The 27989-nt window shown below is 41.4% G+C and overlaps 5 protein-coding genes across 8 annotated transcripts in view; 3 read left to right on the forward strand and 2 right to left on the reverse strand.

Annotated features, from left to right (window-relative positions):
* Nucleotides 1-147: 147 nt before the first annotated feature.
* LOC109073368 (transforming protein RhoA-like) lies at nt 148-4092 on the forward strand. 3 transcript variants are annotated; one of them, XM_042711556.1, is made up of 5 exons: nt 148-293; nt 1960-2117; nt 2193-2313; nt 2392-2522; nt 3642-4092. In XM_042711556.1, the coding sequence occupies exons 2-5, from the start codon at nt 1962-1964 to the stop codon at nt 3813-3815; spliced, it is 582 nt and encodes a 193-aa protein (XP_042567490.1). In that variant the 5' UTR covers nt 148-293; nt 1960-1961; the 3' UTR covers nt 3816-4092. The 3 variants fall into 3 exon arrangements, with proteins under 3 accessions (XP_042567490.1, XP_042567487.1, XP_042567488.1); XM_042711553.1 differs by having other exon boundaries at nt 151-293; nt 1934-2117; XM_042711554.1 differs by having other exon boundaries at nt 156-293; nt 1955-2117.
* Nucleotides 4093-4141: 49 nt separating this feature from the next.
* LOC109073367 (transmembrane protein 43) lies at nt 4142-13681 on the reverse strand. The gene is made up of 12 exons (XM_019089503.2): nt 13496-13681; nt 13286-13423; nt 13084-13218; nt 12680-12774; nt 8011-8060; nt 7874-7943; nt 7734-7804; nt 7536-7663; nt 7384-7458; nt 6822-6923; nt 6630-6747; nt 4142-4969 (listed from the first exon to the last, which is right to left on the reverse strand). Exons 1-12 carry the CDS (start codon nt 13505-13507, stop codon nt 4767-4769), a joined length of 1197 nt encoding a protein of 398 aa, XP_018945048.1. The 5' UTR covers nt 13508-13681; the 3' UTR covers nt 4142-4766.
* A 233-nt stretch (nt 13682-13914) lies between these two features.
* zgc:112334 (uncharacterized protein LOC619199 homolog) lies at nt 13915-17007 on the forward strand. Its single transcript, XM_019089501.2, has 9 exons — nt 13915-14198; nt 14266-14400; nt 14519-14717; nt 15343-15474; nt 15545-15644; nt 15719-15890; nt 16034-16178; nt 16248-16302; nt 16379-17007. Exons 1-9 carry the CDS (start codon nt 14141-14143, stop codon nt 16499-16501), a joined length of 1119 nt encoding a protein of 372 aa, XP_018945046.1. The 5' UTR covers nt 13915-14140; the 3' UTR covers nt 16502-17007.
* A 445-nt stretch (nt 17008-17452) lies between these two features.
* ndufaf3 (NADH:ubiquinone oxidoreductase complex assembly factor) lies at nt 17453-23193 on the reverse strand. Its single transcript, XM_042711571.1, has 5 exons — nt 22965-23193; nt 22461-22656; nt 22308-22374; nt 17736-17836; nt 17453-17655 (listed from the first exon to the last, which is right to left on the reverse strand). The coding sequence occupies exons 1-5, from the start codon at nt 23051-23053 to the stop codon at nt 17569-17571; spliced, it is 540 nt and encodes a 179-aa protein (XP_042567505.1). The 5' UTR covers nt 23054-23193; the 3' UTR covers nt 17453-17568.
* Nucleotides 23194-23330: 137 nt separating this feature from the next.
* Nucleotides 23331-27989, forward strand: part of LOC109073370 (NCK-interacting protein with SH3 domain-like) — an 8432-nt gene continuing 3773 nt past the window's right edge. For both annotated transcript variants that reach the window (XM_042711562.1, XM_042711563.1), the window contains exons 1-6: nt 23331-23671; nt 24314-24427; nt 26659-26860; nt 26931-27006; nt 27088-27683; nt 27762-27932. In XM_042711562.1, coding sequence (XP_042567496.1) covers nt 23499-23671; nt 24314-24427; nt 26659-26860; nt 26931-27006; nt 27088-27683; nt 27762-27932 — 1332 coding nt within the window. In that variant the 5' untranslated portion in view covers nt 23331-23498. The remainder of the gene's footprint in view (nt 23672-24313; nt 24428-26658; nt 26861-26930; nt 27007-27087; nt 27684-27761; nt 27933-27989) is intronic.

Here is a 27989-nt window from a genome sequence, read left to right on the forward strand (position 1 = left end):
TTGACACTTAAGACTGCTATACACTTAAGACTGCTAATATAAAGATATTATATTACAATATCTAAAAAAAATCCTATATTGTATATAATATAACATAATATCAGATATTATTAAGTCTGATTGTCTGTGTTTGAGTGGCACTTAATAAATGAACCGCTGGAAATAGAACTGCGAGGACTCTTATTTTGACTCGTCGGTTGAGGACTCTTATTTTGACGGGTTGTTCTTCAGTCGCCATCTTGGTTGGCGCGCGCTGAACCGACCCGGAAAACTCGAGCCGAGTTAAACTGACGGTGAGCTCGCATTTAATGTGGTTTTCTCTTGATTAAGCTTTTGGAAAACGATCAGCGATTGATATTAAACTTCTCTTGACCGAGAGAGTCAGTCGGGCTCTTTCAGTTTGGGGATTTTAATGTCTTTACTGAGAGGAGTCGCTCACTTCCGTTAGCCTGCTAGCTGCTAACATGAAAGTATATTCAGACTTTTAAAAGCAGGAGCGTGTTAATGTACAAAAAGAAATAAAGCTCTGAGTGTCGTAATATTCACTGATTTCACTCTTCCGCTGTAAGCATCTGTATTTATACCTGAGAATAGCTTAAAAGCTCAAAGATACACCTTTACAAACAGGAAAGCGCGTTCATGTGAAACTCCGTGAACGCAAGGCACTTTTTATTCGTTATTTAAAGTTTTCTGTGACGGTATTTTTAAAGTTTCTGCATTTAGCATTTTGGAAATGAATGTCATGCACTCTCTAAAAAAATTAAAAATAAAGTTTATATTCTTAAGCCAGTGAAAATGAAGCCCGTTTTAAGGCTGTTCTGAATTATTTTGTTAGTTCATGTTCATTTCTGTAAGTCACTTTTATGGCATTACACTAAAAATTATTACAATTCAGTTTTATTTATTTTTTAGATATTTTTATAGTCAGTAACTGAACAATTTTAACTTTTTTTAGTAGTTGATCTTCCCTTTACATTATATATATTTTTTAACTCTTATTGAATTCATGTTACTTTTTATCAGTTATTTGAAAACATGAATCTGATGAAAACAAGAGCGGCGCGTCATTTCATCCCTAAACTCTCAAAACGTCAGTTTAGCCTAATAATGATTATATTTGACAATGAAAATGAAGCACTGTACTTTGAATTCATCTTTTTGATATTTGATTGGCTTTATTTTTATAAAAATGTCAAGATGAGATAAATTTCAATGTTCTAAAGCTTGCTTCTATATCTGTATTATATATTCACTGCTGTTCTAAAGTTTGGGATCAGTAAGATCTGTAATGTGTTTTAACCAAGTCTCTTCTGCTCATCAAGACTGCATTTATTTGATCAGAAATACAGAAAACACAGTGATATTATTATCATTTAAAATAATGGTTTTCCATTTTAAAAATCTCTGTTAAAGTGTAATGTATTTCTGTGATGTGCAGCTGTATTTTCAGCATCATTACTCCAGTCTTCAGTGTCACATGATCTTCAGAAATCATTCTAATATGATGATTTATTATCAGAGCTGAAACTTGTGCTGCTTCAGACTGTTTTCAGGATTCTTTGATGAATAAAAAGTTAAAAAGAAGAGCATTTATTTAAAATAGAAATCTTTTCTAACAATATACACTACAGTTCAAAAGTTTGGAGTCAGTACATTTTTATTCTTTCTTTTTTTTTTGAAAGAAATGAAAACTTTTCTTCAGCAAGGATGTGTTCACTGAAATGCTGTTCTATTTAACTTTTTATTCATCAAAGAATCCTGAAAAAGTATCACAGTTTCCGAAACAGTGTTGATGAAAAAATGATGCTGAAAATACAGCTGCACATCACAGAAATAAATTACAGTTTACAGTATATTAAAATAGAACTCTGTTATTTTAATTTGTAATAATATTTCATGATAGTACTGTATTTTTGTATTTTGGTCAAATAAGTGAAAAGTGCAAGTCGTTCAGCGCAGGAATGGCGGCGATCCGTAAGAAGCTGGTGATCGTGGGAGACGGCGCGTGCGGGAAGACCTGTCTGCTCATCGTCTTCAGCAAAGACCAGTTCCCCGAGGTCTACGTGCCCACCGTCTTCGAGAACTATGTGGCCGACATTGAAGTGGACGGCAAGCAGGTGAGGAGCGAGCGCCGTGTGTGTCCCTGAGCGCTTCCTGCGCGGCTGTGCTAACGCTAGCGTGTGGTGTTTCAGGTGGAGCTAGCGCTGTGGGACACGGCGGGTCAGGAGGACTACGACCGGCTGCGGCCGCTCTCTTACCCTGACACCGACGTCATCCTCATGTGCTTCTCCATCGACAGCCCCGACAGCCTGGGTGAGTCTCCCGCTAACCGCGCTCACGCTAGCCTCACGCTGACACTCGCTCTGACCTCTGACCTCTCTGACCCCGCAGAGAACATTCCTGAGAAATGGACCCCTGAGGTCAAGCATTTCTGCCCCAACGTTCCCATAATCCTGGTGGGCAACAAGAAGGACCTGCGCCACGACGAACACACCCGCCGCGAGCTCGTCAAGATGAAGCAGGTGTGCAGCTGCCGTCTGTCCTCAGTAGAGCTCAGCCAATACTCACGGGCCAGTATTTGGCGTTTTCTGAGTATTGGCTGAACATGTGGGAAGTGGGACTTTTATTTTGAAAGCCCATTCGCCGTCTTCAGATTTCTCAAATGAACAAACCCTGATTTGTATTACTTTTAAATAGCATGACATTTTATATCGGCTGGCAAAAAAACTCTGTTGTTTGACACAGGTTCCTGATGAAGCTTGTAAGATGCAAGTTTAAATGAGCAGCTGTAGTCATAAAGCATAGGATTTCCAAAATAAGAGTCTCTGTGTGTTTCAGGTTTGTTTGTAGAACAAGGAAATAAGCGTTAATAATAAGGTGGTTATATAAATCGATTCATATATCGCACCAATGATCTGTGCTGAATTATCGGCCCATATTTGACGCTTCCTATTTACTGGAATCAGCTGAAACCATCTGAGGTCAGAAAAGCCAAGAATTTCAAAATAAGAGTCTCTGTGATTTTCATGCTTGTAACTCAAGCCCAAACCTCAAAAAGCATACTTTTATTACTTGAAAAAAAATAAACATTACCTGAAGTTAAATATAAACATTTCTAATTTTAATTCTAACTTGATGTACTAAAATGAGTAAAGCAGAAATAATAATTAATAAAAACTATACAACAGTAAACAAAAACTACTAAAACTGACATTTTTAACCTGGAAGCAGAAAATGAAAAAATTAAAACTAATTCAAAATATGAATAAAACTATAATAGAATCTCTGTGATGCTAAAATAACACTGGTTTATAATTAAAAGTCCCACTTATGCATCATCTTTATTTATTTTTTCTGGTTCTAATTCGAGTTTTGTTGACTGTACGGTATATATATATTTTACTAGTATCAGCACAATTTTTTAATTGCCTTTCTGTAAACACGATTATATTTTCAGCAAAATCAGATATCGATTGAATTTGCATGTATTGGCATTTTAACACAGTGCATGAACTGACTTCAGTGCACGTTTATATACTGAATGTTTGAGCGTCTCTACTCTTAGCTTTCTTGAGTTGGGTTAAGCATTAGCAGTGAAGCAGCGGCTGTGGTTTGGTGACATCTCTCCGTCTCTCCCGCAGGAGCCCGTCAAACCAGAGGAGGGCCGAGACATGGCCAACCGCATCTGTGCCTTCGGATACATGGAGTGCTCCGCCAAATCCAAGGACGGCGTGCGGGAGGTGTTCGAGATGGCCACCAGGGCGGCGCTGCAGGCACGCAAGGGCAAGAAGAACAGTAAATGCCTGCTGCTGTAAACAGACTGTGCTCACCTCCATTTTATTGCTTTTAACTGAATCAGTTCACCTAGTGTTGAGAGTTTATGTCAGTATTTAACGCTTCTGTTCGTACACCTTTGAATTCGCCACATTCAGACTCTGCGGAAACACAAATATGCAACGATGACTTCAAGAAACAACAGATCAGGATCAAGGTGCACTGCACACCCGCGGACGAGACTTGAAATGCATTCTTTTGTCTTTCACAATCAGCAGAATTTGGTATGTTTGTGTATTAAAGCCTTTATAAGATGTGTTTGCTGGTTTGTGTTTCTCATGCTCCGATGGCTGAAAACAACACGTCATTGAGGATTCACTCTTTATTTCACACTCCTTCACACACACACAAAAACAGATTGTAAATAAAGTTCCTGTGAAAAAATAAAAGTGGAAACGCAGAAGAATAACTGGATTTTATAATGGGTTTTAGTTTGAGTGCGCTGCAAAAAATGATTGTCTTGCATTGTATTTTCATAGTTTTCTAGTACAAATATCCAAACATTTTTAATTTTTTAAGAAAAGAAGACTTAATATCTTATTATATTGTGAATCTCTAGTAAATGAATCTTGATCTAAAATTGTTTAGATATTTTTACTGGAAAACGACACTTTTTCTGTGCATAATAAGATCTGTGGTAAACATAACTTGACAATATTGAGGTTTTACTCTACAATATAAATTACACATATCCATAATGAAAACATGAATTTTGAAGCTGTTATGCTTATTTTTAAAAATGTACATTTATAACTACATAAGAGCATTTGGGTGTGAATGTGTGCAGTTTATGTTGTACAACTAAAATTATCAAGAAGTCATGTTTACTGAATTGAAAAACCCAAAGAAAGCCATCTTCTTGGCTGCAGCACTGTGTAGAAATGCAGAGAAGCTCAGGGCTGCTGGAGGTGTTGCTTGAGATGTCAGACTAGTCATTGGTTTTTCTTGGACGGGGCTCTGGCGTGTGCGAGGAGAAGCGGCAGGAGCGCGAGCAGCATGATCATCCCACCCAGCAGGGGGCGATAGAAGATCCATCCGGCTGCGATGGTGAGCAGAGACAGTGAACACGAGACGCAGAGCGCGAAGATCTTCAGCCCCGCTGACACCAGCTCCCTCAGTACAGGAACCCAGTCCACTGGACCAGAGAGAGAGAGAGAGTCAGGACACTACATTACCCATCAGCCCCGAGAGTGTGTGTGTGTGTGTGTGTGTGTGTGTGTGTGAACTACCCATCAGCCCCGAGAGAGTGTGTGTGTGTGTGTGTGTGTGTGTGTGTGTGTGTGTGAATCTACCCATCAGCCCCGCGAGAGTGTGTGTGTGTGTGTGTGTGTGTGTGTGTGTGAACTACCCATCATCCCAAAGAGTGTGTGTGTGTGTGTGTGTGTGTGTGTGTGTGTGTGTGTGTGTGTGAACTACCCATCAGCCCCGAGAGTGTGTGTGTGTGTGTGTGTGTGTGTGTGTGTGTGTGTGTGTGTGAACTACCCATCAGCCCCGAGAGTGTGTGTGTGTGTGTGTGTGTGTGTGAATTACCCATCAGCCCCGAGAGTGTGTGTGTGTGTGTGTGTGTGTGTGTGTGTGAGAATTACCCATCAGCCCCGAGAGTGTGTGTGTGTGTGTGTGTGTGTGTGTGTGTGTGTGTGTGTGTGATCTCTGCAGGTCCCCATCAGCCCCGAGAGTGTGTGTGTGTGAATGTCAGTGTGTGTGTGTGTCCTTAAAAGGCTGTATCCACCAAAATAATTCTATCAAAAAATACCATAATAACCCATCAGCCCCGAGAGTGTGTGTGTGTGTGTGTGAATTACCCATCAGCCCCGAGAGTGTGTGTGTGTGTGTGTGTGTGTGAATTACCCATCAGCCCCGAGAGTGTGTGTGTGTGTGTGTGAATTACCCATCAGCCCCGAGAGTGTGTGTGTGTGTGTGAATTACCCATCAGCCCCGAGAGTGTGTGTGTGTGTGTGAATTACCCATCAGCCCCGAGAGTGTGTGTGTGTGTGTGTGTGTGTGAATTACCCATCAGCCCCGAGAGTGTGTGTGTGTGTGTGTGTGTGTGTGTGTGTGTGTGTGTGTGTGTGTGTGTGTGTGTGTGTGAATTACCCATCAGCCCCGAGAGTGTGTGTGTGTGTGTGTGTGAACTACCCATCAGCCCCGAGAGTGTGTGTGAACTACCCATCAGCCCCGAGAGTGTGTGTGTGTGTGTGTGTGTGAATTACCCATCAGCCCCGAGAGTGTGTGTGTGTGTGTGTGTGTGTGTGTGAACTACCCATCAGCCCCGAGAGTGTGTGTGTGTGTGTGTGTGTGTGTGTGTGTGTGTGTGTGTGTGTGTGTGTGTGTGTGTGTGAACTACCCATCAGCCCCGAGAGTGTGTGTGTGTGTGTGTGGGTACATGACTGAACCAGTTCCCCATGTGTGTGTGTGTGTGTGTGTGTGTGTGTGTGTGTGTGTGTGAACTACCCATCAGCCCCGAGAGTGTGTGTGTGTGTGTGTGTGTGTGAATTACCCATCAGCCCCGAGAGTGTGTGTGTGTGTGTGTGAATTACCCATCAGCCCCGAGAGTGTGTGTGTGAACTACCCATCAGCCCCAAGAGTGTGTGTGTGTGTGTGTGTGTGTGTGTGTGAGTGTGTGTGTGTGTGTGTGAGAATTACCCATCAGCCCCGAGAGTGTGTGTGTGTGTGTGTGTGTGTGAGAATTACCCATCAGCCCCAAGAGTGTGTGTGTGTATGTGTGTGAGAATTACCCATCAGCCCCGAGAGTGTGTGTGAATTAACCATCAGCCCCGAGAGTGTGTGAGAATTACCCAGCGTGTATATGATCCGTGTGCTCAGACTAACACCCAGAAACATGAGCACCCAGCCACCGAGCCTCAGCGCCCAGGTCTTCATGTTGTTCAGCTGATGTTCTCTGGTGAACACCTCCTGCAGGAACACAAGAACACGTGTGAGCGTCACGCCTGCAGCAGCGGATCCGTGTGACCTGTGACCCCACACACCTCTGCTGACAGATCACCCATGTAGAGGATCTCCAGCACGTCTCCGGAGCGCGTCCTGAAGGGCTTGAGCTGATCGCCCTGCTGCATCGCCACCACACTCACCTACAACACACACCAGAGACTAACTATAACCCCAACACATCACAGCTGAGACGGTGAGAAACAGCTTGACTTATTCAGACTCAAACTGAGCAAAAATATTAATTTGCTGCAGATGCTGATATTTATATGATGAAATTCTGATGCTTGAAAAAATTAATGTTGTTCCAAACCTGTATGAGTTCCTTTCTTCTGCTGAATACAAAAGATATATTTTGAAAAAGTCGAATCACCAAAACTGTTTCTGGGCCCCACTGACTTCCACAGTATTTTTTACTATACAATGGAAGTCAAGTTCACACCAACCCTTAGAACTAGCCCTTTAATACTGAACTACATTTCCTTCAGTCCACCGCTGACTGACTCGCTCATCATTTGTCAAAATTACTGTAATACATTTCTCTCCAGCAGTGTAGGAGGATGTCGCATTCAGAAAGCGAGGCATCTGATTGGCCGTTCTCACCTTGTGGGCGGGGCCAGGATAGAATCCATCACCGCTCAGTCCGGCGTAAGCAAAACGAATGCGCACGTCTCCAACCTGAACCAACAACACGACAACGGTCACCATGGAAACCAGTGATGTTCCCGCGTTTGTGAGTGTGTGTGTTCGCTCACCTCTGGACGTCGAGGGTTTGCCGTGTGGTAAAAGTAATCGTCGTGCACCGTCAGGAAGGTGTTCATAACAGGAACAGGAAGTCCTTGGAGACTCAGCGTGTGGAAGTCATTGATCTGCTCCACCAGCCCTGGAAACACACGTGTGACCATCAACACGCCTGCAGCGGCACGAGGAAGAGCAGCTAATGCATGTGCTACCTTTAGACAGGAAGAGCTTCCCAACCCAAACGTCCGGAGCCACGACCATCACGCTCTCCACCGCCATCGCGCTGAGAAACCACACAAACACGTCAGAAACACACGGCGCCGCAGCACTCATCACAGCTCACGCCACTCACCTGGGGTTCATGTGACCAACCTCCTGATCGAAGTGCCTGCTGCTGATGACCTCTGACTTCCACTCGGTGTCTGCAAATAACACAACCTCAGTAAGCAGCCTGCAAGACGCACAGAGAAACTTCAGCTCGACACTCACTGTATGTGTATGTGGTTTCAGTCTTCTTCTCTCCATTCTCCTCATAGTCCCTGTAATGAACGAGACAGACCTGAGTGAATGTGATTGTGCGTGAGTGAGTGAGTGAATGTGAGTGAGTGCATGAGTGTGTGAGTGAGTGAGTGAATGTGAGTGAGTGTGTGAGTGAATGTGAGTGTGTGAGTGAGTGAGTGAGTGAGTGAGAGTGTGACTGAGAGTGAGTGAATGTGAGTGAGTGAATGTGAGTGAGTGTGACCGAGAGTGTGTGTGTGAATGTGAGTGAGTGAGTGAGTGAGTGTGAGTGAGTGTGACAGAGTGAGTGAGTGAATGTGAGTGAATGTGAGTGTGAGTGAGTGTGACAGAGTGAGTGAGTGAGTGAGTGAGTGAGTGAATGTGAGTGAGTGTGACTGAGAGTGTGTGTGAATGTGAGTGAGTGAGTGAGTGTGACAGTGAGTGAGTGAGTGAGTGTGACCGAGAGTGTGTGTGAATGTGAGTGAGTGAGTGAGTGAGTGAGTGTGAGTGAGTGTGACAGAGTGAGTGAGTGTGAGTGAGTGTGACTGAGAGTGTGTGTGAATGTGAGTGAGTGAGTGAGTGAGTGAGTGAGTGAGTGAGTGTGAGTGAGTGTGACAGAGTGAGTGAGTGAATGTAAGTGAGTGTGACTGAGAGTGTGTGTGAATGTGAGTGAGTGAGTGAGTGAGTGTGAGTGAGTGTGACAGAGTGTGTCTTCTTTACGCAGACGACCTGGTTCTCCTGTCGCCCACTAAAGAAGGGCTTCAGGACGGCCTGGATCTGCTGGAGGACTACTGTCAGACCTGGGCCCTGACTGTAAACCTCCAAAAAACTAAAGTCATGATCTTCCAGAAACGCTCCAGACCTCAGGGACTAACACACACATTCACACTATCACACAGAACTATTGAAACCACAAAAACATACACTTACCTCGGCCTAAAAATTACTCCAACAGGTAACTTCACTTTGGCTGTGAATGAACTCAAAGAGAAAGCTCAAAGGGCTTTCTATGCCATAAAAAGATCAATTAAAATTGATATTCCAATCCAAATCTGGCTCAAACTTTTCAAATCAGTAATTGAACCAATCGTACTATATGGCAGTGAGGTGTGGGGTCCATCTATAAAATTTGATTTTTTAAACTGGGAAAAACATCCAATTGAAAATATGCATTTAGATTTCTGTAAAAGAATACTCAAAGTCCAAAGAAAAACACCAAACAATGGATGCAGGGCAGAATTAGGCCAATACCCTCTCCTTCTAAACATCCAAAAAAGAGCCATCAAATTCTGGAAACACCTAAAGATGAGTGACCCCAGCACATACCATTATAAAGCCCTGAAACACCAAGAGCTGAGCCCCACGACGAGTCCTCTTCTTCAGCTGGTGCTGAGACTGACTGAGATCACACTGACAGAGATCAGCCAGCCTCAGAACTCACACACACTCTCAACCATTCGGCCCACACAAATCATCAACACAGAGAAAGACAAGTACGTCACCCATTGGACAAACACTATTAAAAACCAACACAAACTAGAATGTTATTCGGCACTAAATCGAGAGTACACCATGGCAAACTACCTGAGCACAGTGACTGATGTCAAACTCAGGAAAACATTGACGATGTACAGACTCAGCGAGCACAGTCTGGCCGTAGAGACGGGCCGGCGCAGACAAACCTGGCTCTCCCGTGAGGAGAGACTCTGCTCCCACTGCATTCTGGGAGAGATCGAAACAGAGCTGCACTTCCTCACAGACTGCCCCAAATACCAAACCATCAGATACCACTACTATCCCAAAATAAACAAAATATTTCCCCAATTTAATAACTGCACCCCAACCGAAAAACTCACCTTCATTCTTGGTGAAAAATCTGAATGTGCAAATATAGCTGCAAGATTTATAGCAGCCTGTAAACTCCTGAGTGAGTGTGCCACAGCCAAGACACCAATATCTAGAGAATATACGGCTGACTCACACCAAACCAACCAACACAGGACTGTAGATAATGCTGAATCCAGTTATTCAGTTTACTAATTAAATAAATACATAAATAATCTGTTACATAACTTTTAGTATATCATATGTTTATATGTATCCATATGTTTTAATGTCATTCTTCTAATATTACTTGTTCAAATGTTATTTCAATTGTTATATTGTTCCAGATTACACTATTGTACATGTTCTCTTTTCCTATGCATGCTTTGGCAATGCAAAATGTACTTTTGTCATGCCAATAAAGCTAATTGAATTGAATTGAGTGAGTGAGTGAATGTAAGTGAATGTGAGTGTGAGTGAGTGTGACTGAGAGTGTGTGTGAATGTGAGTGAGTGAGTGAGTGTGAGTGAGTGAGTGAGTGTGACCGAGAGTGTGTGTGAATGTGAGTGAGTGAGTGAGTGTGACCGAGAGTGTGTGTGAATGTGAGTGAGTGAGTGAGTGAGTGAGTGAGTGTGAGTGAGTGTGACAGAGTGAGTGAGTGAGGAGTGTGAGTGAGTGAGTGTGACTGAGAGTGTGTGTGAATGTGAGTGAGTGAGTGAGTGAGTGTGACCGAGAGTGTGTGTGAATGTGAGTGAGTGAGTGAGTGTGACCGAGAGTGTGTGTGAATGTGAGTGAGTGAGTGAGTGAGTGAGTGAGTGAGTGAGTGAGTGTGAGTGAGTGTGACAGAGTGAGTGAGTGTGAGTGAGTGTGACTGAGAGTGTGTGTGAATGTGAGTGAGTGAGTGAGTGTGACCGAGAGTGTGTGTGAATGTGAGTGAGTGAGTGAGTGTGAGTGAGTGTGACAGAGTGAGTGAGTGAATGTAAGTGAATGTGAGTGTGAGTGAGTGTGACTGAGAGTGTGTGTGAATGTGAGTGAGTGAGTGAGTGTGACCGAGAGTGTGTGTGAATGTGAGTGAGTGAGTGAGTGTGACCGAGAGTGTGTGTGAATGTGAGTGAGTGAGTGAGTGTGACCGAGATTGTGTGTGAATGTGAGTGAGTGAGTGAGTGAGTGTGACCGAGAGTGTGTGTGAATGTGAGTGAGTGAGTGAGTGAGTGTGACAGAGTGAGTGAGTGTGAGTGAGTGTGACTGAGAGTGTGTGTGAATTTGAATGAGTGAGTGAGTGTGACCGAGAGTGTGTGTGAATGTGAGTGAGTGAGTGAGTGAGTGAGTGTGAGTGAGTGTGACAGAGTGAGTGAGTGAATGTAAGTGAATGTGAGTGTGAGTGAGTGTGACTGAGAGTGTGTGAATGCGAGTGAGTGAGTGAGTGTGACCGAGAGTGTGTGTGTATGTGAGTGAGTGAGTGAATGTGATTGAGTGTGTTTGTGTGTGTGTGTGTGTGTGTGTGTGTGTGTGTGTGTGTGTGACAGAGTGACAGAGTGAGTGAGTGAATGTGAGTGAGTGAGTGAGTGTGAGTGTGAGTGAGTGTGACAGAGTGAGTGAGTGAATGTGAGTGAGTGTGACTGAGAGTTTGTGTGAATGCGAGTGAGTGAGTGAGTGAATGTGAGTGAGTGAATGTGATTGAGTGTGTGTGTGTGTGTGTGTGTGTGTGTGTGTGACAGTGAGTGAGTGAATGTGAGTGAGTGAGTGAATGTGATAGAGTGTGAGTGTGTGTGTGTGTGTGTGTGTGTGTGTGTGACAGAGTGTGTGAGTGAATGTGAGTGAGTGAGTGAGTGAGTGAGTGAGAGTGTGACTGAGAGTGAGTGAATGTGAGTGAGTGTGAGTGAGTGAGTGTGAGTGAGTGAGACACAGCCACAGCCAAGACACCAATATCCAGAGAATATACAGCTGACTCACACCAAACCAACCAACACACGACTGTAGATAATGCTGAATCCAGTTATTCAGTTTACTAATTAAATAAATACATAAATAATCTATTACATAACTTTTAGTATATCATATGTTTATATGTATCCATATGTTTTAAATGTCATTCTTCTAATATTACTTGTTCAAATGTTATTTCAATTGCTATATTGTTCCAAATTACACTGTTGTATATGTTCTCTTTTCCTATGCATGCTTTGGCAATGCAAAATGTACTTTTGTCATGCCAATAAAGCTAATTGAATTGAATTGAATTGAGTGTGACAGAGTGTGTGAGTGAATGTGAGTGAGTGAGTGAATGTGACAGAGTGTGTGAGTGAATGTGAGTGAGTGTGACAGAGTGTGTGAGTGAATGTGAGTGAGTGAGTGAATGTGACTGAGTGTGACTGAGAGTGAGTGAATGTGAGTGTGTAAGTGAATGTGACAGAGTGTGTGAGTGAATGTGAGTGAGTGTGACAGAGTGAGTGACTGAGAGTGTGTGAGTGAATGTGACTGAGAGTGTGTGAGTGAGTGAATGTGAGTGTGAGTGAGTGAGTGAATGTGACTGAGAGTGTGTGAATGTGACTGAGAGTGTGTGAGTGAATGTGAGTGTGTGAGTGAGTGTGTGTGAGTGAGTGAGTGAGTGAGTGAGTGAGTGAGTGAGTGAGTGAATGTGAGTGAGTGAGTGAGTGTGATTGAGTGTGAGTGAGTGAGTGAGTGAATGTGAGTGAGTGAGTGAGTGAGTGTGATTGAGTGTGACTGAGAGCGTGTAATTGAATGTGACTGAGTGAGTGAGTGAGTGAGTGAGTGAATGTGAGTGAGTGAGTGAGTGAGTGAGTGAATGTGATTTCGGCGACTGTGTCACACAGACCTGCTCTCGCTGTACTCCACCCACTGGTACATCTCCACCTGCCTCTGCAGCTTCACCGCCTGCACCGTCACACTGTAGTTCGGATCGTACAGCGGCTGTAACACACAGACACACCCCAGTCAACAATTCGATTCAGTATATTTGATTCATGTCTATCAGGTACTGTACATCAAAACCGTCTCAACTGAAGCTGTACACTACCCAGAGAACAACATCAGTTTATTACTATCATAGTAAAGGTTAAAATTAACAACAGAGTACGGACTGCTAAATTTAATTCAATATTTCCCCCCCCCAACTAATTATCAAGTTTATGGACACTGAATGTCTTTCTTGAGGTAAATGTAACGACACGTGACACTGTTTATGGATGTCTGCGCACGTGGGCGTGACATCATCATTACCTGCGCGGTCCGCAGCGGCCCGGACAGGTGAACCAGACGCCCGTCATTCTGGGGGTCCAACATCACGTCCGGATGAAGAGACACGACCTGTTTGAGACCCTCATCCAGAGCCGAGGCCGTGCGCAGAGCGCGCCCCTGCAGACACAGATGATTGACAGATGGATGCACTGCATGACTGACCGACAGAATGATCGGGTCTCACCTCATTCGTGAAGAGCACGTAGAACGACAGCGCGAACAGACAGATGCCCGCGATCACGCCGCCGGTGCTCGCGCTCAGACGCTCCAGGAACCCGGGGGACCGGTCCGCGTGAACGCGCGTGTGCTGCTCACCTGAGAACTGACAGATGACCGGTGAAGACACACAGATAGTATTAGCACTGCACTGCATGATCTTATGAATGCGACTTACTGCTTCAGTCATTCTGTGTGTTTCAGGACCACGAATGCAAAGTCTGCAACTTCAGCAACTCTGCCCGAGAAAAAAGTTCTGCTTTCGATTAAACTATCGATTTGAAACGAGCTTATAATGTGAGAAAGAGTGAAACTCCCAAAACCTGACTGGTTAAACGAGTCGAGGAAGTGTCTGGCGCGGAGCATGCTGGGAAATGTAGTTACTTTTTTCGCGGAGCATGCTGGGAAATGTAGTCACACATCGCAAAATGTAACTATATTATCGTCCAGCTCTAATCTGATTAATTCAGCTATAAGATATAACTATTTTCTGTAAAGCATGAATTAAATTTTATATAAACAAAATTATTAAACATAACATGCTGAAATTGAAAAATTTAGCAAATCCTTTCAAAAAATTAATAACTTAACAAAACACACACTGGTATCCCTTTAGGCGTAATGGCTACAAACTGTATCGTCTATCCCCTTTCTCTAAAGTCATAATTTACTGGTATTACTATACTTGTGGGGTCATTTGGCCCTCATAATGTAGTGAATACCAGTACAGACACACACACACACACACACACACACACATGTTAACGTTTGTTCTTCTGAACAGCTTTATAAGAGGTTCCAGGTCTCTGCTCCTTCTAAATCGATGGGATCTGGGAAAGACTGGAACGTGGATCTGATTCCCAAGTTCCTGCTTGCAAACGGTGAGTTGTGTGTGTGTGTGTGTGTGTGTGTGTGGGTGTGCTGGTGTGATGACGGTGTTTCATTCAGGTCAGCTGGTGAAGATGCTGCTGTACACTGAGGTCACTCGATATCTGGACTTCAAGGTGATTGAAGGCAGTTTTGTGTATAAAGGAGGGAAAATTCACAAAGTCCCCTGCACTGAGACTGAGACGCACAATTCAGGTAACACTGTCTTTACGGTTTTCATTAATATTTTGAATTAGTTTTTATTTTATTTTCGTATCGTCGGTGTTTTCATGGTTTTAGTTGTAATGATGTTAGTGCTGGTGTGTTTCTCCAGATCTGATGGGGATGTTCGATAAGCGACGGTTCCGTAAGTTCATGTCCTTCATCATGAACTTCGAGGAGAACGATCCGCGGACGTATCACGACATGGACCCGCACAGAACCACGATGAGGGACGTGTTTCGCCACTTCGACCTGGGCGATGATGTCATGGAGTTCACAGGTCACGCTCTGGCCCTTCACATCAGCGACGAGTGAGCAGCACAAGAAAACACGCTAGAAACGCACACAATGTTTGACTGGATTTGAAAGAAAAACAATTCTTCACTCTTTATAACATAGAGATAATATACAGTATCAGTTTAATATAACACTTAACGTGCTAGTGTCTTCTGAGAGGTTGCTAGGGTGTTCTAGATAGTTGCTAAGGTGTGATGGGAGGTTCAGAATTTTTTCACCTTAGGATGAACATAAAAAGTTTCCACTGCTTTAGGATAAACAGATCTTTAGATAGTTTCAGAGATTTAGAGCCAGAACTCTGTTTATGTGAAATCTAGAAATAAGGAAACACAAATTAATAAAGTTATAGTTTCCTATATTCTCTTTTGAGTAGTCAAACAATCCAAAGAAGACATATCTCAGTGTACAAAACAAGCGAATGAGTCTTCCTCAGAAGAGACAAAAACAATGTCTGACTTATATTATAATGACGTCCATAAGCTTTTTGTGAAATTTGTAGTAAGTCATTAATCTGTTGTAGAGTTTAGTAGAGATGCTTTGACATCCAATATCAGCCACTGCTACATTATCTCTAACAGTAATTTTGATTAAACTATGACATGTCTGTTGTTGGTCAGTAACTGTGTGTGTGTTGGTCAGTTATCTGGAGCAGCCGTGTCTGATGACCATACAGCGGATCAAGCTGTACTCCGAGTCTCTGGCGCGCTACAGTCTCAGCCCGTATCTCTACCCGCTGTTCGGTCTGGGCGAGCTGCCGCAGGGCTTCATCAGGTAACGTGACGTCACGCCTCTCATCACATGGATGCTGTCTCTCACGGGACTCACGCGTGTCTCTCCGCAGGCTCAGCGCCGTCTACAGGAACCGCTACCTGCTGAACCGCCGCGTGGACGAAATCCTGATGGAGGACGGGCGAGTGGCGGCGGTGCGATCCGTGGGCGAGGTGAGCACAGACACACCTTCATCTTCACACGATCCCGATGACCGTGATCTGACTGCGTTTACGTCCCGATGAAGGTCTTCCGCTGTAAGCAGCTGATCTGTGACCCGAGCTACGCGCCGGAGCGCGTGAAGAAGGCCGGCCGTGTCATACGGGTCATCTGCTTACTCAACCACCCCATCAAAAACACCCACGACGCCAACTCCTGCCAGATCATCATCCCGCAGACGCACCTCAACAGAAAGTCAGGTGGGAAATACTCGTTACATTTCTACAATTTTTCTTTCATCCTATTCACAATAAATATGGTAACAGAAGCTCAAAGGCACGTGTAAGAACCGATGTTTGATTCTGTGCTTCAGGTGTAACCCTGATCTGGTGTTTGTGTGCAGATATCTACATCTGTTTGCTGTCCTTCGCTCATAATGTGGCGGCGGAAGGCAAGTACATGGCTGTGGTCAGCACGATGGTGGAAACCTGCAACCCAGAGAAGGAGGTTCAGCCTGGTCTGGCCCTGCTGGAGCCCATCCTGGAGAAGTGAGCAACAAGCATCTCTGCAGCGGCGTGTTGTTCACGCGTGTCACTCATGGTTGGTTTGTCCTGCAGGTTTGTGTCTGTCAGTAACCTGTTGATCCCGATGGACGACGGCCGCAGGAGTCAGGTACGAACGCTCCGCTGCGCCCTTGACGTCAGCACCAGCCAGCGAATGCCGCTGACCGCGTGTGTTTCTCATCTAGATCTTCATCTCCCGCTCGTATGACCACACCACGCACCTGGAGACCGAGACGGATGACATCTTGGATCTGTACCGCCGCGTCACAGGCTCAGAGTTCATCCTCAGGGATCCCTCTGACGAGTGAACGAGCACCAAACGAGATCGTTCACACATTCCAGCATAAACCACGGTCGAGTGTTGTTTCTTCATCCATAGATTTCCTGAGTCATAGAGGTTTTGAACGAGTAAATGATGATTTCTGGCCGAATGATCTCTTTAAGGCTCAGTATTTCCCCCTGCAGTGGATTTTCTGGGACAGAAGCATAAACACACATTCACGTCCGAGACCTCAGCTGGATCAGTTCCCTCAGATCACTGCAGAACCTGAGCAACATTAACTGCAGAAACACACGGTCGACGTTCCTGATGTTAGTTTGTGCAGTGAATGTGCACTGATCAGCTACTCCTAAATATAATGTAGAAACTTTACTTTTCTGTGAAGCTGCTTATTGTTTTTGCTTATTGTTGTATTTGTATTGTTAAAAGCACTACACAAATAAACATGAATTGGACTGAATTGGTCTTTGCAGTGTTTCCTTCATTGCACCCTTAATATCTTCTCTAGCAGATGTTGACGTTTTTTCCCCCGTTTGTGTTTTTCCTCGAGTCTTACGGTAGTTAAAGCTATGTTTGCACTCTCAGTCCAGATCTGATTATTTGTGGATCCAACTGCGTCCCATGGTGCTCTTTGGTTTCTATGAGAAAGTGACAGCAGTCAGACTGAAACAGATTTATAGGAGCAGCATCTCAAATGAAATGGATTTATTTGTTGTTGGTGATGTTCATGCGTGCTATAAATATAAGATCGGATTCCAATGCAGAAGAACAGGATTTGCACTGGCAGTCTTGTGTCGTGTGATGATTGTGTGCTAGATGATAGTGCTGTGTATGTGGAGCTTATAAAGACGTGCACACGATGACGAGTGTGTGTTTGTGTCTGATCACACATGAGCTCAGATTAAACCATTATTACAGAGGACAGAGACGCCACATCCAGACAGATTAACTGGGACACACACACACACACACACACGTGTTAATACCTCTAATCTGTGTTTATTCACTCTATACTCACACTCGCACACACTACATTCAGAGATCACGTGACACACTGTAATGAGAACACATGGTTTCCCAGAGTCCAGTTCTCTGTTACTCGGCCGCAGGAGGAGGGATCAGGCCAGCCGCTGCTAACCGTCTCTCGCTGGACAGGAAGTTGAACGTTGCACATGCGTTAGGCTGCGAGGAGAAACGTTTCACACTGTTAACCAGCTGTAGCATGTGGTTTTATTCGAGACGAGCGTAGAGACGGTGTTTACCGTGTCCTGAACCTCCACAGCGATGCCTTTCTTCTTCAGGAAGTCCAGCACGTTTGGATCCAGACGCTCCGTACGAGCTCCCGTCCCCAAAACCAGAATCTCTGTAAAACCACCGTCAGCCCGGGTTACTATCCATAACTAAAACCACCAAAAATAATAATAATGTTGGTTTTATTTTTAGCTAGTTGCCAAGGCAACATTTCTTGTTTTCATTAAGTATTAAAATCACTGAAATTAAATAAACTAAGACTTCATTAAACATTTTATAGACATTTAAAACAAAAAAATAATACAATTGACAAAAACAACAAAATTACTAAAACATTAAAACAGAATTTATAACAATGAAATCTAATTTAAAATATTAACAAAAACTATAATAGTATATCAGTTTTACTAAAATAACACTGCCAATTTAATAATTTTATATTATCAGACGTTATAGTGTGGGGTTAAGAGTTTACTAAAACTAAAACCATAAAAAAAAAAAAAAACATTCTCATTACTCAAAATGAAAAATACATCGACTTAATTAAATATATATAAAAAACTTAAACTTATTTAATTTCAGCTAGTTGCCAAGGCAGCATCTCATTGTCATTTAGTTTAATGTGCTATAATGAAATAACTAAAACTTATTTTAGTTTTAGATTAAAATAAATTAAACTGTATAGAATAAAAAAAGACTAAAAGCACAATGAAATTACTAAATCTAAATAAAATTAAAAAGAAAACAGAAGTCATAAAAATAAAAACTAATTCAGAGTATTATGTATACTATCTCGATACTAAAATAAAACCACTGCATACTGACTACTAGTTTTACAGTAGTATGATACATTATCACATGACCTTGTTATGGTTATTAATGAATAAAGTTCAGTAAATGCAGTAAATCTGTGTTTTTAGTGCATACTATGAACACTACAGAAGCTGCAGTATTTAGTACTGTAGTGTTTGCTGTAATAAGTGTTTACTGTAGCATTTACTGTAGTAAGTATTTAGTATAGTATTTACTGTTGTGTTTACTGTAGTATTTAGTATAGTATTTACTGTAGTGTTTACTGTACTAAGTATTTAGTATGGTATTTACTGTAGTATTTACTGTAGTATTTAGTATAGTATTTACTGTAGCATTTACTGTAGTATTTACTGTAGTAAGTGTTTACTGTAGTTAGTGTAGTATTTATTGCAGTGTTTACTGTAGTAAGTATTTAGTGTAGTATTTACTGCAGTGTTTACTGTAGTAAGTATTTAGTGTAGTATTTACTGTAGTGTTTACTGTAGTAAGTATTTAGTGTAGTATTTATTGCAGTGTTTACTGTAGTAAGTATTTACTGTAGTATTTACTGTAGTGTTTACTGTACTAAGTATTTAGTATGGTATTAACTGTAGAATTTACTATAATATTTACTGTAGTATTTAGTATAGTATTTACTGTAGCATTTACTGTAGTATTTACTGTAGTAAGTGTTTACTGTAGTTAGTGTAGTATTTATTGCAGTGTTTACTGTAGTAAGTATTTAGTGTAGTATTTACTGCAGTGTTTACTGTAGTAAAGTATTTAGTGTAGTATTTACTGTAGTGTTTACTGTAGTAGTTTAGTGTAGTATTTATTGCAGTGTTTACTGTAGTATTTAGTGTAGTATTTACTGCAGTGTTTACTGTAGTAAGTATTTAGTGTAGTATTTACTGTACTAAGTATTTAGTATGGTATTAACTGTAGTATTTACTATAATATTTACTGTAGTATTTAGTATAGTATTTACGGTAGCATTTACTGTAGTATTTACTGTAGTAAGTGTTTACTGTAGTATTTAGTGTAGTATTTATTGCAGTGTTTACTGTTGTAAGTATTTAATGTAGTATTTACTGCAGTGTTTACTGTAGTAAGTATTTAGTGTAGTATTTACTGCAGTGTTTACTGTAGTAAGTATTAACTGAAGTGTTTACTGTAGCATTTACTGTAGTATTTACTGTAGTGTTGTAGTAAATATTAACTGTAGTATTTAGTGTAGTATTTAGTATAGTGTTTACTGTAGTATTTTGTGTATTTTGTGTAGTACTGTATGTTTACTGTAGTAAGTATTTAGTGTAGTATTTACTGTAGTGTTTACTGTAGTATTTAGTGTAGTATTTATTGCAGTGTTTACTGTAGTAAGTATTTAGTGTAGTATTTACTGTACTAAGTATTTAGTATGGTATTAACTGTAGTATTTACTATAATATTTACTGTAGTATTTAGTATAGTATTTACGGTAGCATTTACTGTAGTATTTACTGTAGTAAGTGTTTACTGTAGTATTTAGTGTAGTATTTATTGCAGTGTTTACTGTTGTAAGTATTTAATGTAGTATTTACTGCACGTGTTTACTGTAGTAAGTATTTAGTGTAGTATTTACTGTAGTAGTTTATACTGTAGTAAGTATTAACTGAAGTGTTTACTGTAGCATTACTGTAGTATTTACTGTAGTGTTGTAGTAAATATTAACTGTAGTATTTAGTGTAGTATTTAGTATAGTGTTTACTGTAGTATTTTGTGTAGTATTTACTGTTTACTGTATAAGTTTTGTAGTGTAGTATTTACTGTAGTATTTTTACTGTAGTATTTACTGTAGGTTTACTGTAGTACTGTACTTAGTACTTAGTAGTATTGTTGCAGTGTTTACTGTAGTAAGTATTTACTGTAGTATTTACTGTAGTGTTTACTGTACTAAGTATTTAGTATGGTATTAACTGTAGAATTTACTATAATATTTACTGTAGTATTTAGTATAGTATTTACTGTAGCATTTACTGTAGTATTTACTGTAGTAAGTGTTTACTGTAGTTTAGTGTAGTATTTATTGCAGTGTTTACTGTAGTAAGTATTTAGTGTAGTATTTACTGCAGTGTTTACTGTAGTAAGTATTTATGGTAGTATTTACTGTAGTGTTTACTGTAGTATTTAGTGTAGTATTTATTGCAGTGTTTACTGTAGTAAGTATTTACTGTAGTATTTACTGTAGTATTTACTGTAGTGTTTACTGTACTAAGTATTTAGTATGGTATTACTGTAGAATTTACTATAGTGTGTAGTATTTACTTATAGTATTTACTGTAGTTTTACTGTAGTATTTACTGTAGTACTGTAGTTAGTAATGTAGTATTTTTTACTGTAGTAAGTTTACTGTAGTAGTATTTACTGTAGTACTGTAGTAAAGTATTTACTGTAGTATTTACTGTAGTGTTTACTGTAGTTTACTGTAGTATTTAGTGTAGTTTTACTGTAGTAAGGATATTTAGTGTAGTATTTACTGTAGTATTTACTGTAGTATTTTTAGTGTAGTAAGTATTTAGTACTGTAGTATTTTACTGTAGTATTTAGTATTTACTGTAGTATTTACTGTAGTATTTACTTTATTTAGTATAGTATTTTACTGTAGCTTTACTGTAGTATTTACTGTAGTAGTGTTTATGTAGTATTTAGTGTAGTATTTATTGCAGTGTTTACTGTAGTAAGTATTTAATGTAGTATTTACTGTAGTGTTTACTGTAGTAAGTATTTAGTGTAGTATTTACTGTAGTGTTTACTGAGTAAGTATTACTGTTTACTGTAGTAGTATTTACTGTAGTGTTGTAGTAAATATTAACTGTAGTATTTAGTATAGTGTTTACTGTAGAGTTTACTTTAGTATTTTGTGTAGTATTTACTGTTTACTGTAGTAAGTATTAACTGAAGTGTTTACTGTAGCGTTTACTGTAGTATTTACTGCAGTGTTTACTGTAGTATTTAGTGTAGTATTTATTGCAGTGTTTACTGTAGTATTTAGTGTAGTATTTACTGCAGTGTTTACTGTAGTAAGTATTAACTGAAGTGTTTACTGTAGCATTTACTGTAGTATTTACTGTAGTGTTGTAGTAAATATTAACTGTAGTATTTAGTATAGTGTTTACTGTAGAGTTTACTTTAGTATTTTGTGTAGTATTTACTGTTTTACTGTAGTAAGTATTAACTGAAGTGTTTACTGTAGCGTTTACTGTAGTATTTACTGCAGTGTTTACTGTAGTATTTAGTGTAGTATTTACTGTTGTTTTACTGTAGTATTTAGTATAGTATTTACTGCAGTGTTTACTGTGTTTACTAGTATTTACTGCAGTGTTTACTGTAGTAAGTATTAACTGAAGTGTTTACTGTAGCATTTACTGTAGTATTTACTGTAGTGTTGTAGTAAATAAGTAGTAGTTTAGTTACTGTAGCGTTTACTTTAGTATTTTGTGTAGTTTACTGTTTACTGTAGTAAGTATTAACTGAAGTGTTTTACTGTAGTTTACTGTAGTTTTACTGTTTACTGTAGTATTTAGTGTAGTATTTATTGCAGTGTTTACTGTAGTATTTAGTGTAGTATTTACTGCAGTGTTTACTGTAGTATTTAGTGTAGTATTTACTGCAGTGTTTACTGTAGTAAGTATTTAGTGTAGTATTTACTGCAGTGTTTACTGTAGTATTTAGTGTAGTATTTACTGCAGTGTTTACCATAGTATTTAGTGTAGTATTTACTGCAGTGTTTACTATAGTAATAGTTTACTCACCGATGCGTGGCTCCAGCAGGTAAAACAGAGACAAACTCTCCACTGTGATGTCTGTGTGATGACCCACCTGCAACAACACACACACAGTGAACACACACACACAAACACACTGGTGTGCAGGGAACAGGGTTAGTGCTGCTGGTCTGTGCTCACGTTCCACTGCAGGACGGCCGGCGGCAGGACGGCGCACGGCCCCAGCACTTTGTTCCCGCTGATGTTGAATCCCCGTGGGCTGTAGCTGTAGATGACGGCTCCTCCGGCTGCTTCCTTCTGCAGGAGCGTCACGGTGGTCCTCTGGTAGAGCTCGTCGTCGGCCGGACCGAGCCTGTGGCAGCGCACCAGAGACACTCTACAGCACAGGAACAACAATACATCTGCAGTCAGGTGCACTACACTACAGAGCGCACTGCGCTGAATACGGCGTCCCACAATGCACTGCGCTTGACCTTCTATGTATTTGATTCAACTAAAAAAGCATTTTTACACACACACACAAAAAAAAACCAGAAATACTTTTATATCTGAGATCACTGCACACCACAAGCACGATAAGGTGATGTAACAATTTAGCAAACGACTGTCTGAGTACTGTCTCAGTTCGCAGTATATACTATAGAGTACACGAGAACTGCAGTGCGGACACAGCTGCGTGTTTACCGGCTCAGAGCCGGAAGAAGCCTCGAACCGAGCCGCAGTCCGTGAACGGATCCCGGTGACAGGAGCCTCGCGCAGCTGACGGCGGCCATGACGCACAGAACTCACGAGCGCGCGCAGACGGACACGCGCACCGGTTATGACAACATCCTGCGCAATGACAGTTCTCCTGCTTAAATTATCATCTTAAACATTTAACAGGTTCATAACTGTATATGTTATCGATTATATCCGCCATTTATTGATAATTTATTTTTATAGTACATGTCAATATTCACACACAAATATCCAGTTATTTTTTATTTAAACTCGAGCATCTCAGTATTCCCCTGAATCAGCACGCACAGGCTCTGAGCTCGATTATTTCCCCTGGAGGGCGCGTGACTGCCTGTGCGCGCGCCCGCTATCGTGTTTACGGGCTGCGGCTCTCCGACTCCTGCGTTCACACGATCTGCGCGTGTTATGATCGCGTTGCTTGTGTTTATATCGCTGCTCTGAGCGCGACGGACGCGTCAGTGCGGTGGAAACGGCCGGCTGATGATGTATCGCTCCCTGTTCGCCTTCAGCTCGGCGGAGCGGAACGCGCTGCGCTTCCCCGCGGGAGAGTCTTTCCTCGTCCTCGAGCGCAGCAGCGCGCACTGGTGGCTCGCGACGCTCTGCAGCTCCGGAGAGACCGGGTACATCCCCGCCGCTTACCTCGAGAAAATACCATTTATACTATATAATATTATAGAATCTTATATTTTTCATGTATAGAATCTTAAAATTTCAATATTTAAATTTATGTTATATAATATTATAGAATCTTATATTTTTCATATTTTATTTATTGTTACATGTTTATATTTTGTTATATTATATACATTTGTATATAATATTATATTATATTTGTATATGTCATTTTTTATTTTTATATAATTTTATGAAATATATTCATATATTAATATTGTATAATATATTTCTTATGGAATATTATAGAATCATATTGTATTTATTATTACATTTATATTTTATGTCATATACATTTGTATATCATATTGGGTTATATTCTAATAATGTTATTTTTATATAATATCAATATATTATTATATTGCATTATATTTTTATATTTTTGTAAATTATTGTATTTTTATATAACACTAAATTAGATTATTTTTAGAATAATACGGTGTTGGGTTTCTTGTCCTGCTAGAGGCTCCTCTCTTACACTAGATACTGTACTCAGACAATCACTTCACAAGATTAATCCGCCTGTGAACGTTTGATCTGATGCCATCTGTTATGATGATGATGATGATGATGATGTTGATGATGATGATGATGATGATGATGATGATGATGACGTCTCATCAGGCTCCAGAGCAGGACGAGGTGCTGCAGTCTGTTGATCGAGCCATTGAAGCCATTCACAACGTGGCCATGACCAACGGAGGCAAATACAACCTGGAGCAGAGAGACATCCTGCAGTGAGTACATCACATTTAGAATATTTTATATTACACATCTGCGTTTAATTATATCACTAAATTTGTTATATTATGTAATAATATATTCTTATAATATATATTTATCTTTTTATACATCAGTATATTCTTACACATTTATATATTACATTAATATTGTCTTATAGTGTATAATAGTTATATTTTATTATTATTTATTATTTATTTATATATATATTATATTTTTACATTTATACATTATATTAAAATATTCTTAAATTGAGTTATATTTTTATACTTATATTTCATTTATTATTACATGTCTATATTTTATTATTTAATAAAGAATAATAATAAATATTAGGGATGTAGCGATTTTACTTTTTCCAGTACTCGCCCAATACCGATACTTTTATTTTTGGTCCTTGCCGATATTGAGTACCGATACCGATATTTTTATTGCATTTATACATTTTTTAAAGTATTGGGTACAGAAACCATAAGAGTGTGTATAATGTTTTTGTATCAGTTTTACTGGTAGTCCACTTTATGAAGAAGTTTTGTGTATAATATGTCACAGTTTACTTTATTGTGCTATCCTCTCTTACATAAATAAACTACAGTGTCCTGCACCCACTAGTAAAAAAATATGAAAATTATATCTGGTCTCTGAATGGTTTTTGGTTTGACTGTATATCCTTCAGTTATTTTCACACTTAATTATGCGCATTAAAATGTATTTTACAAGTTTTTGTTACTGTCACTGTTCACCGTTCATGTTTTTGCTCTGTGGTTCATCATCTGTAAGTTAACAGCACTAGAGCTGCTCCACTGCAGCGGCTCAGTACTGTCATCACGCGCTTTGCTGTAATAATGCAGGGAACCACTCGTTATAAATCTCCTAACTGTGATATTTTCACAATTAGAAGTAGCGTTTTTGTTTTCATCTTAAACGTGCTGTGATTTATATTCCAAAGCCACTCATATAATGCAGGAACACTCAAGCAAGCAAAACACGCGCTTGCTTCTTGTTGTTCTGTGTTTGTTTGTCTGAATACGGCACTTATCACTGTCAGGGTTTGGGCAGCGGGATGAGGCGAGGACTCGGTCAGTACTGCAGAAGAATGGGCTTTTATTGATAATGAAAATAAACAAAACAGCAACAAAAACTCCCTCTTGGGGGAAAACAGGCAGGATCAGGACACGACGGGATACATGTGATGAGGAACTGGCACGGGATGTCTGTTCAGTAGTCTCTATAACATGACATAATTTTAATTTCTGGTGTTTCTAATTAAGTGATAAAAAGTGAAAAGAAAAATATTAATCTTTGCAGCAATAAAACGTGTAGCACTTTGTTGTACTACCAAATTATATGTAATATATTATTATTATTATTCATATTTAACTTACATATTGCAAAGGTTTCCGTGACCTCTTGCAATCTTGGCAAAAAGACTCACGATTTATTTTCAGAACGTGATGCATGATGGGATACTGCTCTGGATTTAGTGTGCGTTAAGGGCGCTGTGCTTTGGCATTTTTAAGATCTGGACAGTCTTGCACACTTACTTCCTGTCACGCACACGCTCTCAAGTGGCCAAGACCACAAGTGTGTGTATTTGGACAAGGCATATAAACAGGGAGCTAATGAGGAGGGTAACGAGGGAACACAGGTGGAGCAAATTAACCAATAATCAGGAAACAAGATGTGTGGGGTCAAGACAATTGACACGAGAGCACATGGCACACAGGAAACAAAGACAATAGCCATGTGCTTACAAGCCACCCGCATCATCCGCTTGAACAAAACAAGACACAAACACACAGCTGATGAGAAAACACACAAGCCGCCTGTTCACACAAGACAAAACAACAACACAAGACCACAAGTGAGTTCCCTCAGCCGTGTGCTACACAAAACACAACACCCGCGGACAGAAGAGCGCACGCTCACACAGCCAGAGACATGAGTGCTGGATCCCAACACCACGCTCCAACATGAAACAAGGAAACAGGACACGCAGACGAAAACAGCGACATGACGGGAATGTTAGGGCTCTGTCACAAAACCATGAATAACACTAGACCGAACTGACAGAACCCTCACAATCACATGCTGTGGTATCTGCGTTTGGTATCGGGAGATTTTAACGAGTACGAGTACAGGAGCTCAGCATCGGTGCATCCCTAATAAATATTATATTAAATATTATATAGCATTTATAATTCTATATATATGTAACTCTCCACAGGAAGTTGATCCACCACAGGAAGGAGACGCTGTCCCGCAGAAGCCCGACTCCATCCGGTCACAAGCAGAAGATCCCATCATCCTCCAGTGAGGTGTCACTGAGCCGCACGCCGCGGCCTCCCAACGGTCTGAACCGAGCCTACAGCTGCCAGGCCAGCGAGACGATGTCCGAGCGTCCCGCTAGCGTTCCTGGACTCTATCAGGTACAGCAGACACCTGCGCTGTGATGACACCCGTCAGTGTGTTTGTGCTGATCATGTGTTTCTGCCGCAGGTTCCTCCTCAGCCTCGCAGAGCGGCACCCGTGACTCCGCCTCCTCCGGAGAAACACCACGAGTTACGACGCAACAGTGGGTGCAGGAGAAAACACAGACGTCACGCTCGCGTTACACTGCACACGACTGACTGAACATGTCTCTCTCTCTCTACAGATCCAGAAGTGCCACTGAGAGTTTCCTCCACAAGCCCCGCCCCCAGCTCTGTCCCTCCCACTGGGCCCTCTCTGTCTGTCAGCTCCGCCTCCTTAGACTCCAGCTCCTCCCACTCGGGCGTTTCCTCAGATGTCAGTCTTCCCAGCGTCAGCAGCACTCCGCCCCCTGTGCCAAAACGAGGCAAGGCTCCGCCCCCTCCTCTGCCTGACCGATCCCCTCAGGTAGAGCCTTCTAAAACGAGTTCACAGGCTCCGCCCCCTCCCATGCCTGACCAGTCCCCTTCTCCAGACCCTTCTAAAAAGAGCCCGGCACCTCAGCCAAACAGTCAACACCCTGCCGCCGAACACCAATCAGGCGCGGAGGGGCCACTGGCCCCGCCCCCTGCTTCTCTCAGTGCTCCTAGTAGCCCCACCCAGTCTGCAACCATTCCCATGACGATCGGAGCGGAAATGATCGAACTGGTGCGCAAGAACACGGGCCTTAGTTACGAGCTGTCGCGGGTTGCCGTGGGCGTGGTGGTGGGTCACCTGCAGAGCGTGTTGCCGAGGGCGACGGCGGACCTAGAGCAGGTGCTGCTGTCGCTGGTGGGGAGTAAGGTTAGTAGCTGAAGGACTAGTTGAGGCGTTCTGTCGTTGGCTCAGCTGCTGAAGCGGTTGTCTGGTTTGTGTCGTTAGGATCTGGGCGCGGCGCTGCCGCTTGGACAGGTGTGTCACGACGAGCAGCGGCTGCAGGTGATCTTTAGCGATCTGGCGCGTCACCGTGACGACTCGCAGCAGCGCAGCTGGGCTCTGTACGAAGATCACGCGCTCATCGCATGCTACCTGGAGGAGTTACTGCAGATACTGGTGAGACATACTCATATAACATTATATCTACGTATTAAATGTGTCATGTTTATATAA

Source organism: Cyprinus carpio, chromosome A22 (genome assembly GCF_018340385.1).
Source record: "Cyprinus carpio isolate SPL01 chromosome A22, ASM1834038v1, whole genome shotgun sequence".
In the NCBI taxonomy this organism is placed as follows: Eukaryota; Metazoa; Chordata; class Actinopteri; order Cypriniformes; family Cyprinidae; genus Cyprinus; species Cyprinus carpio.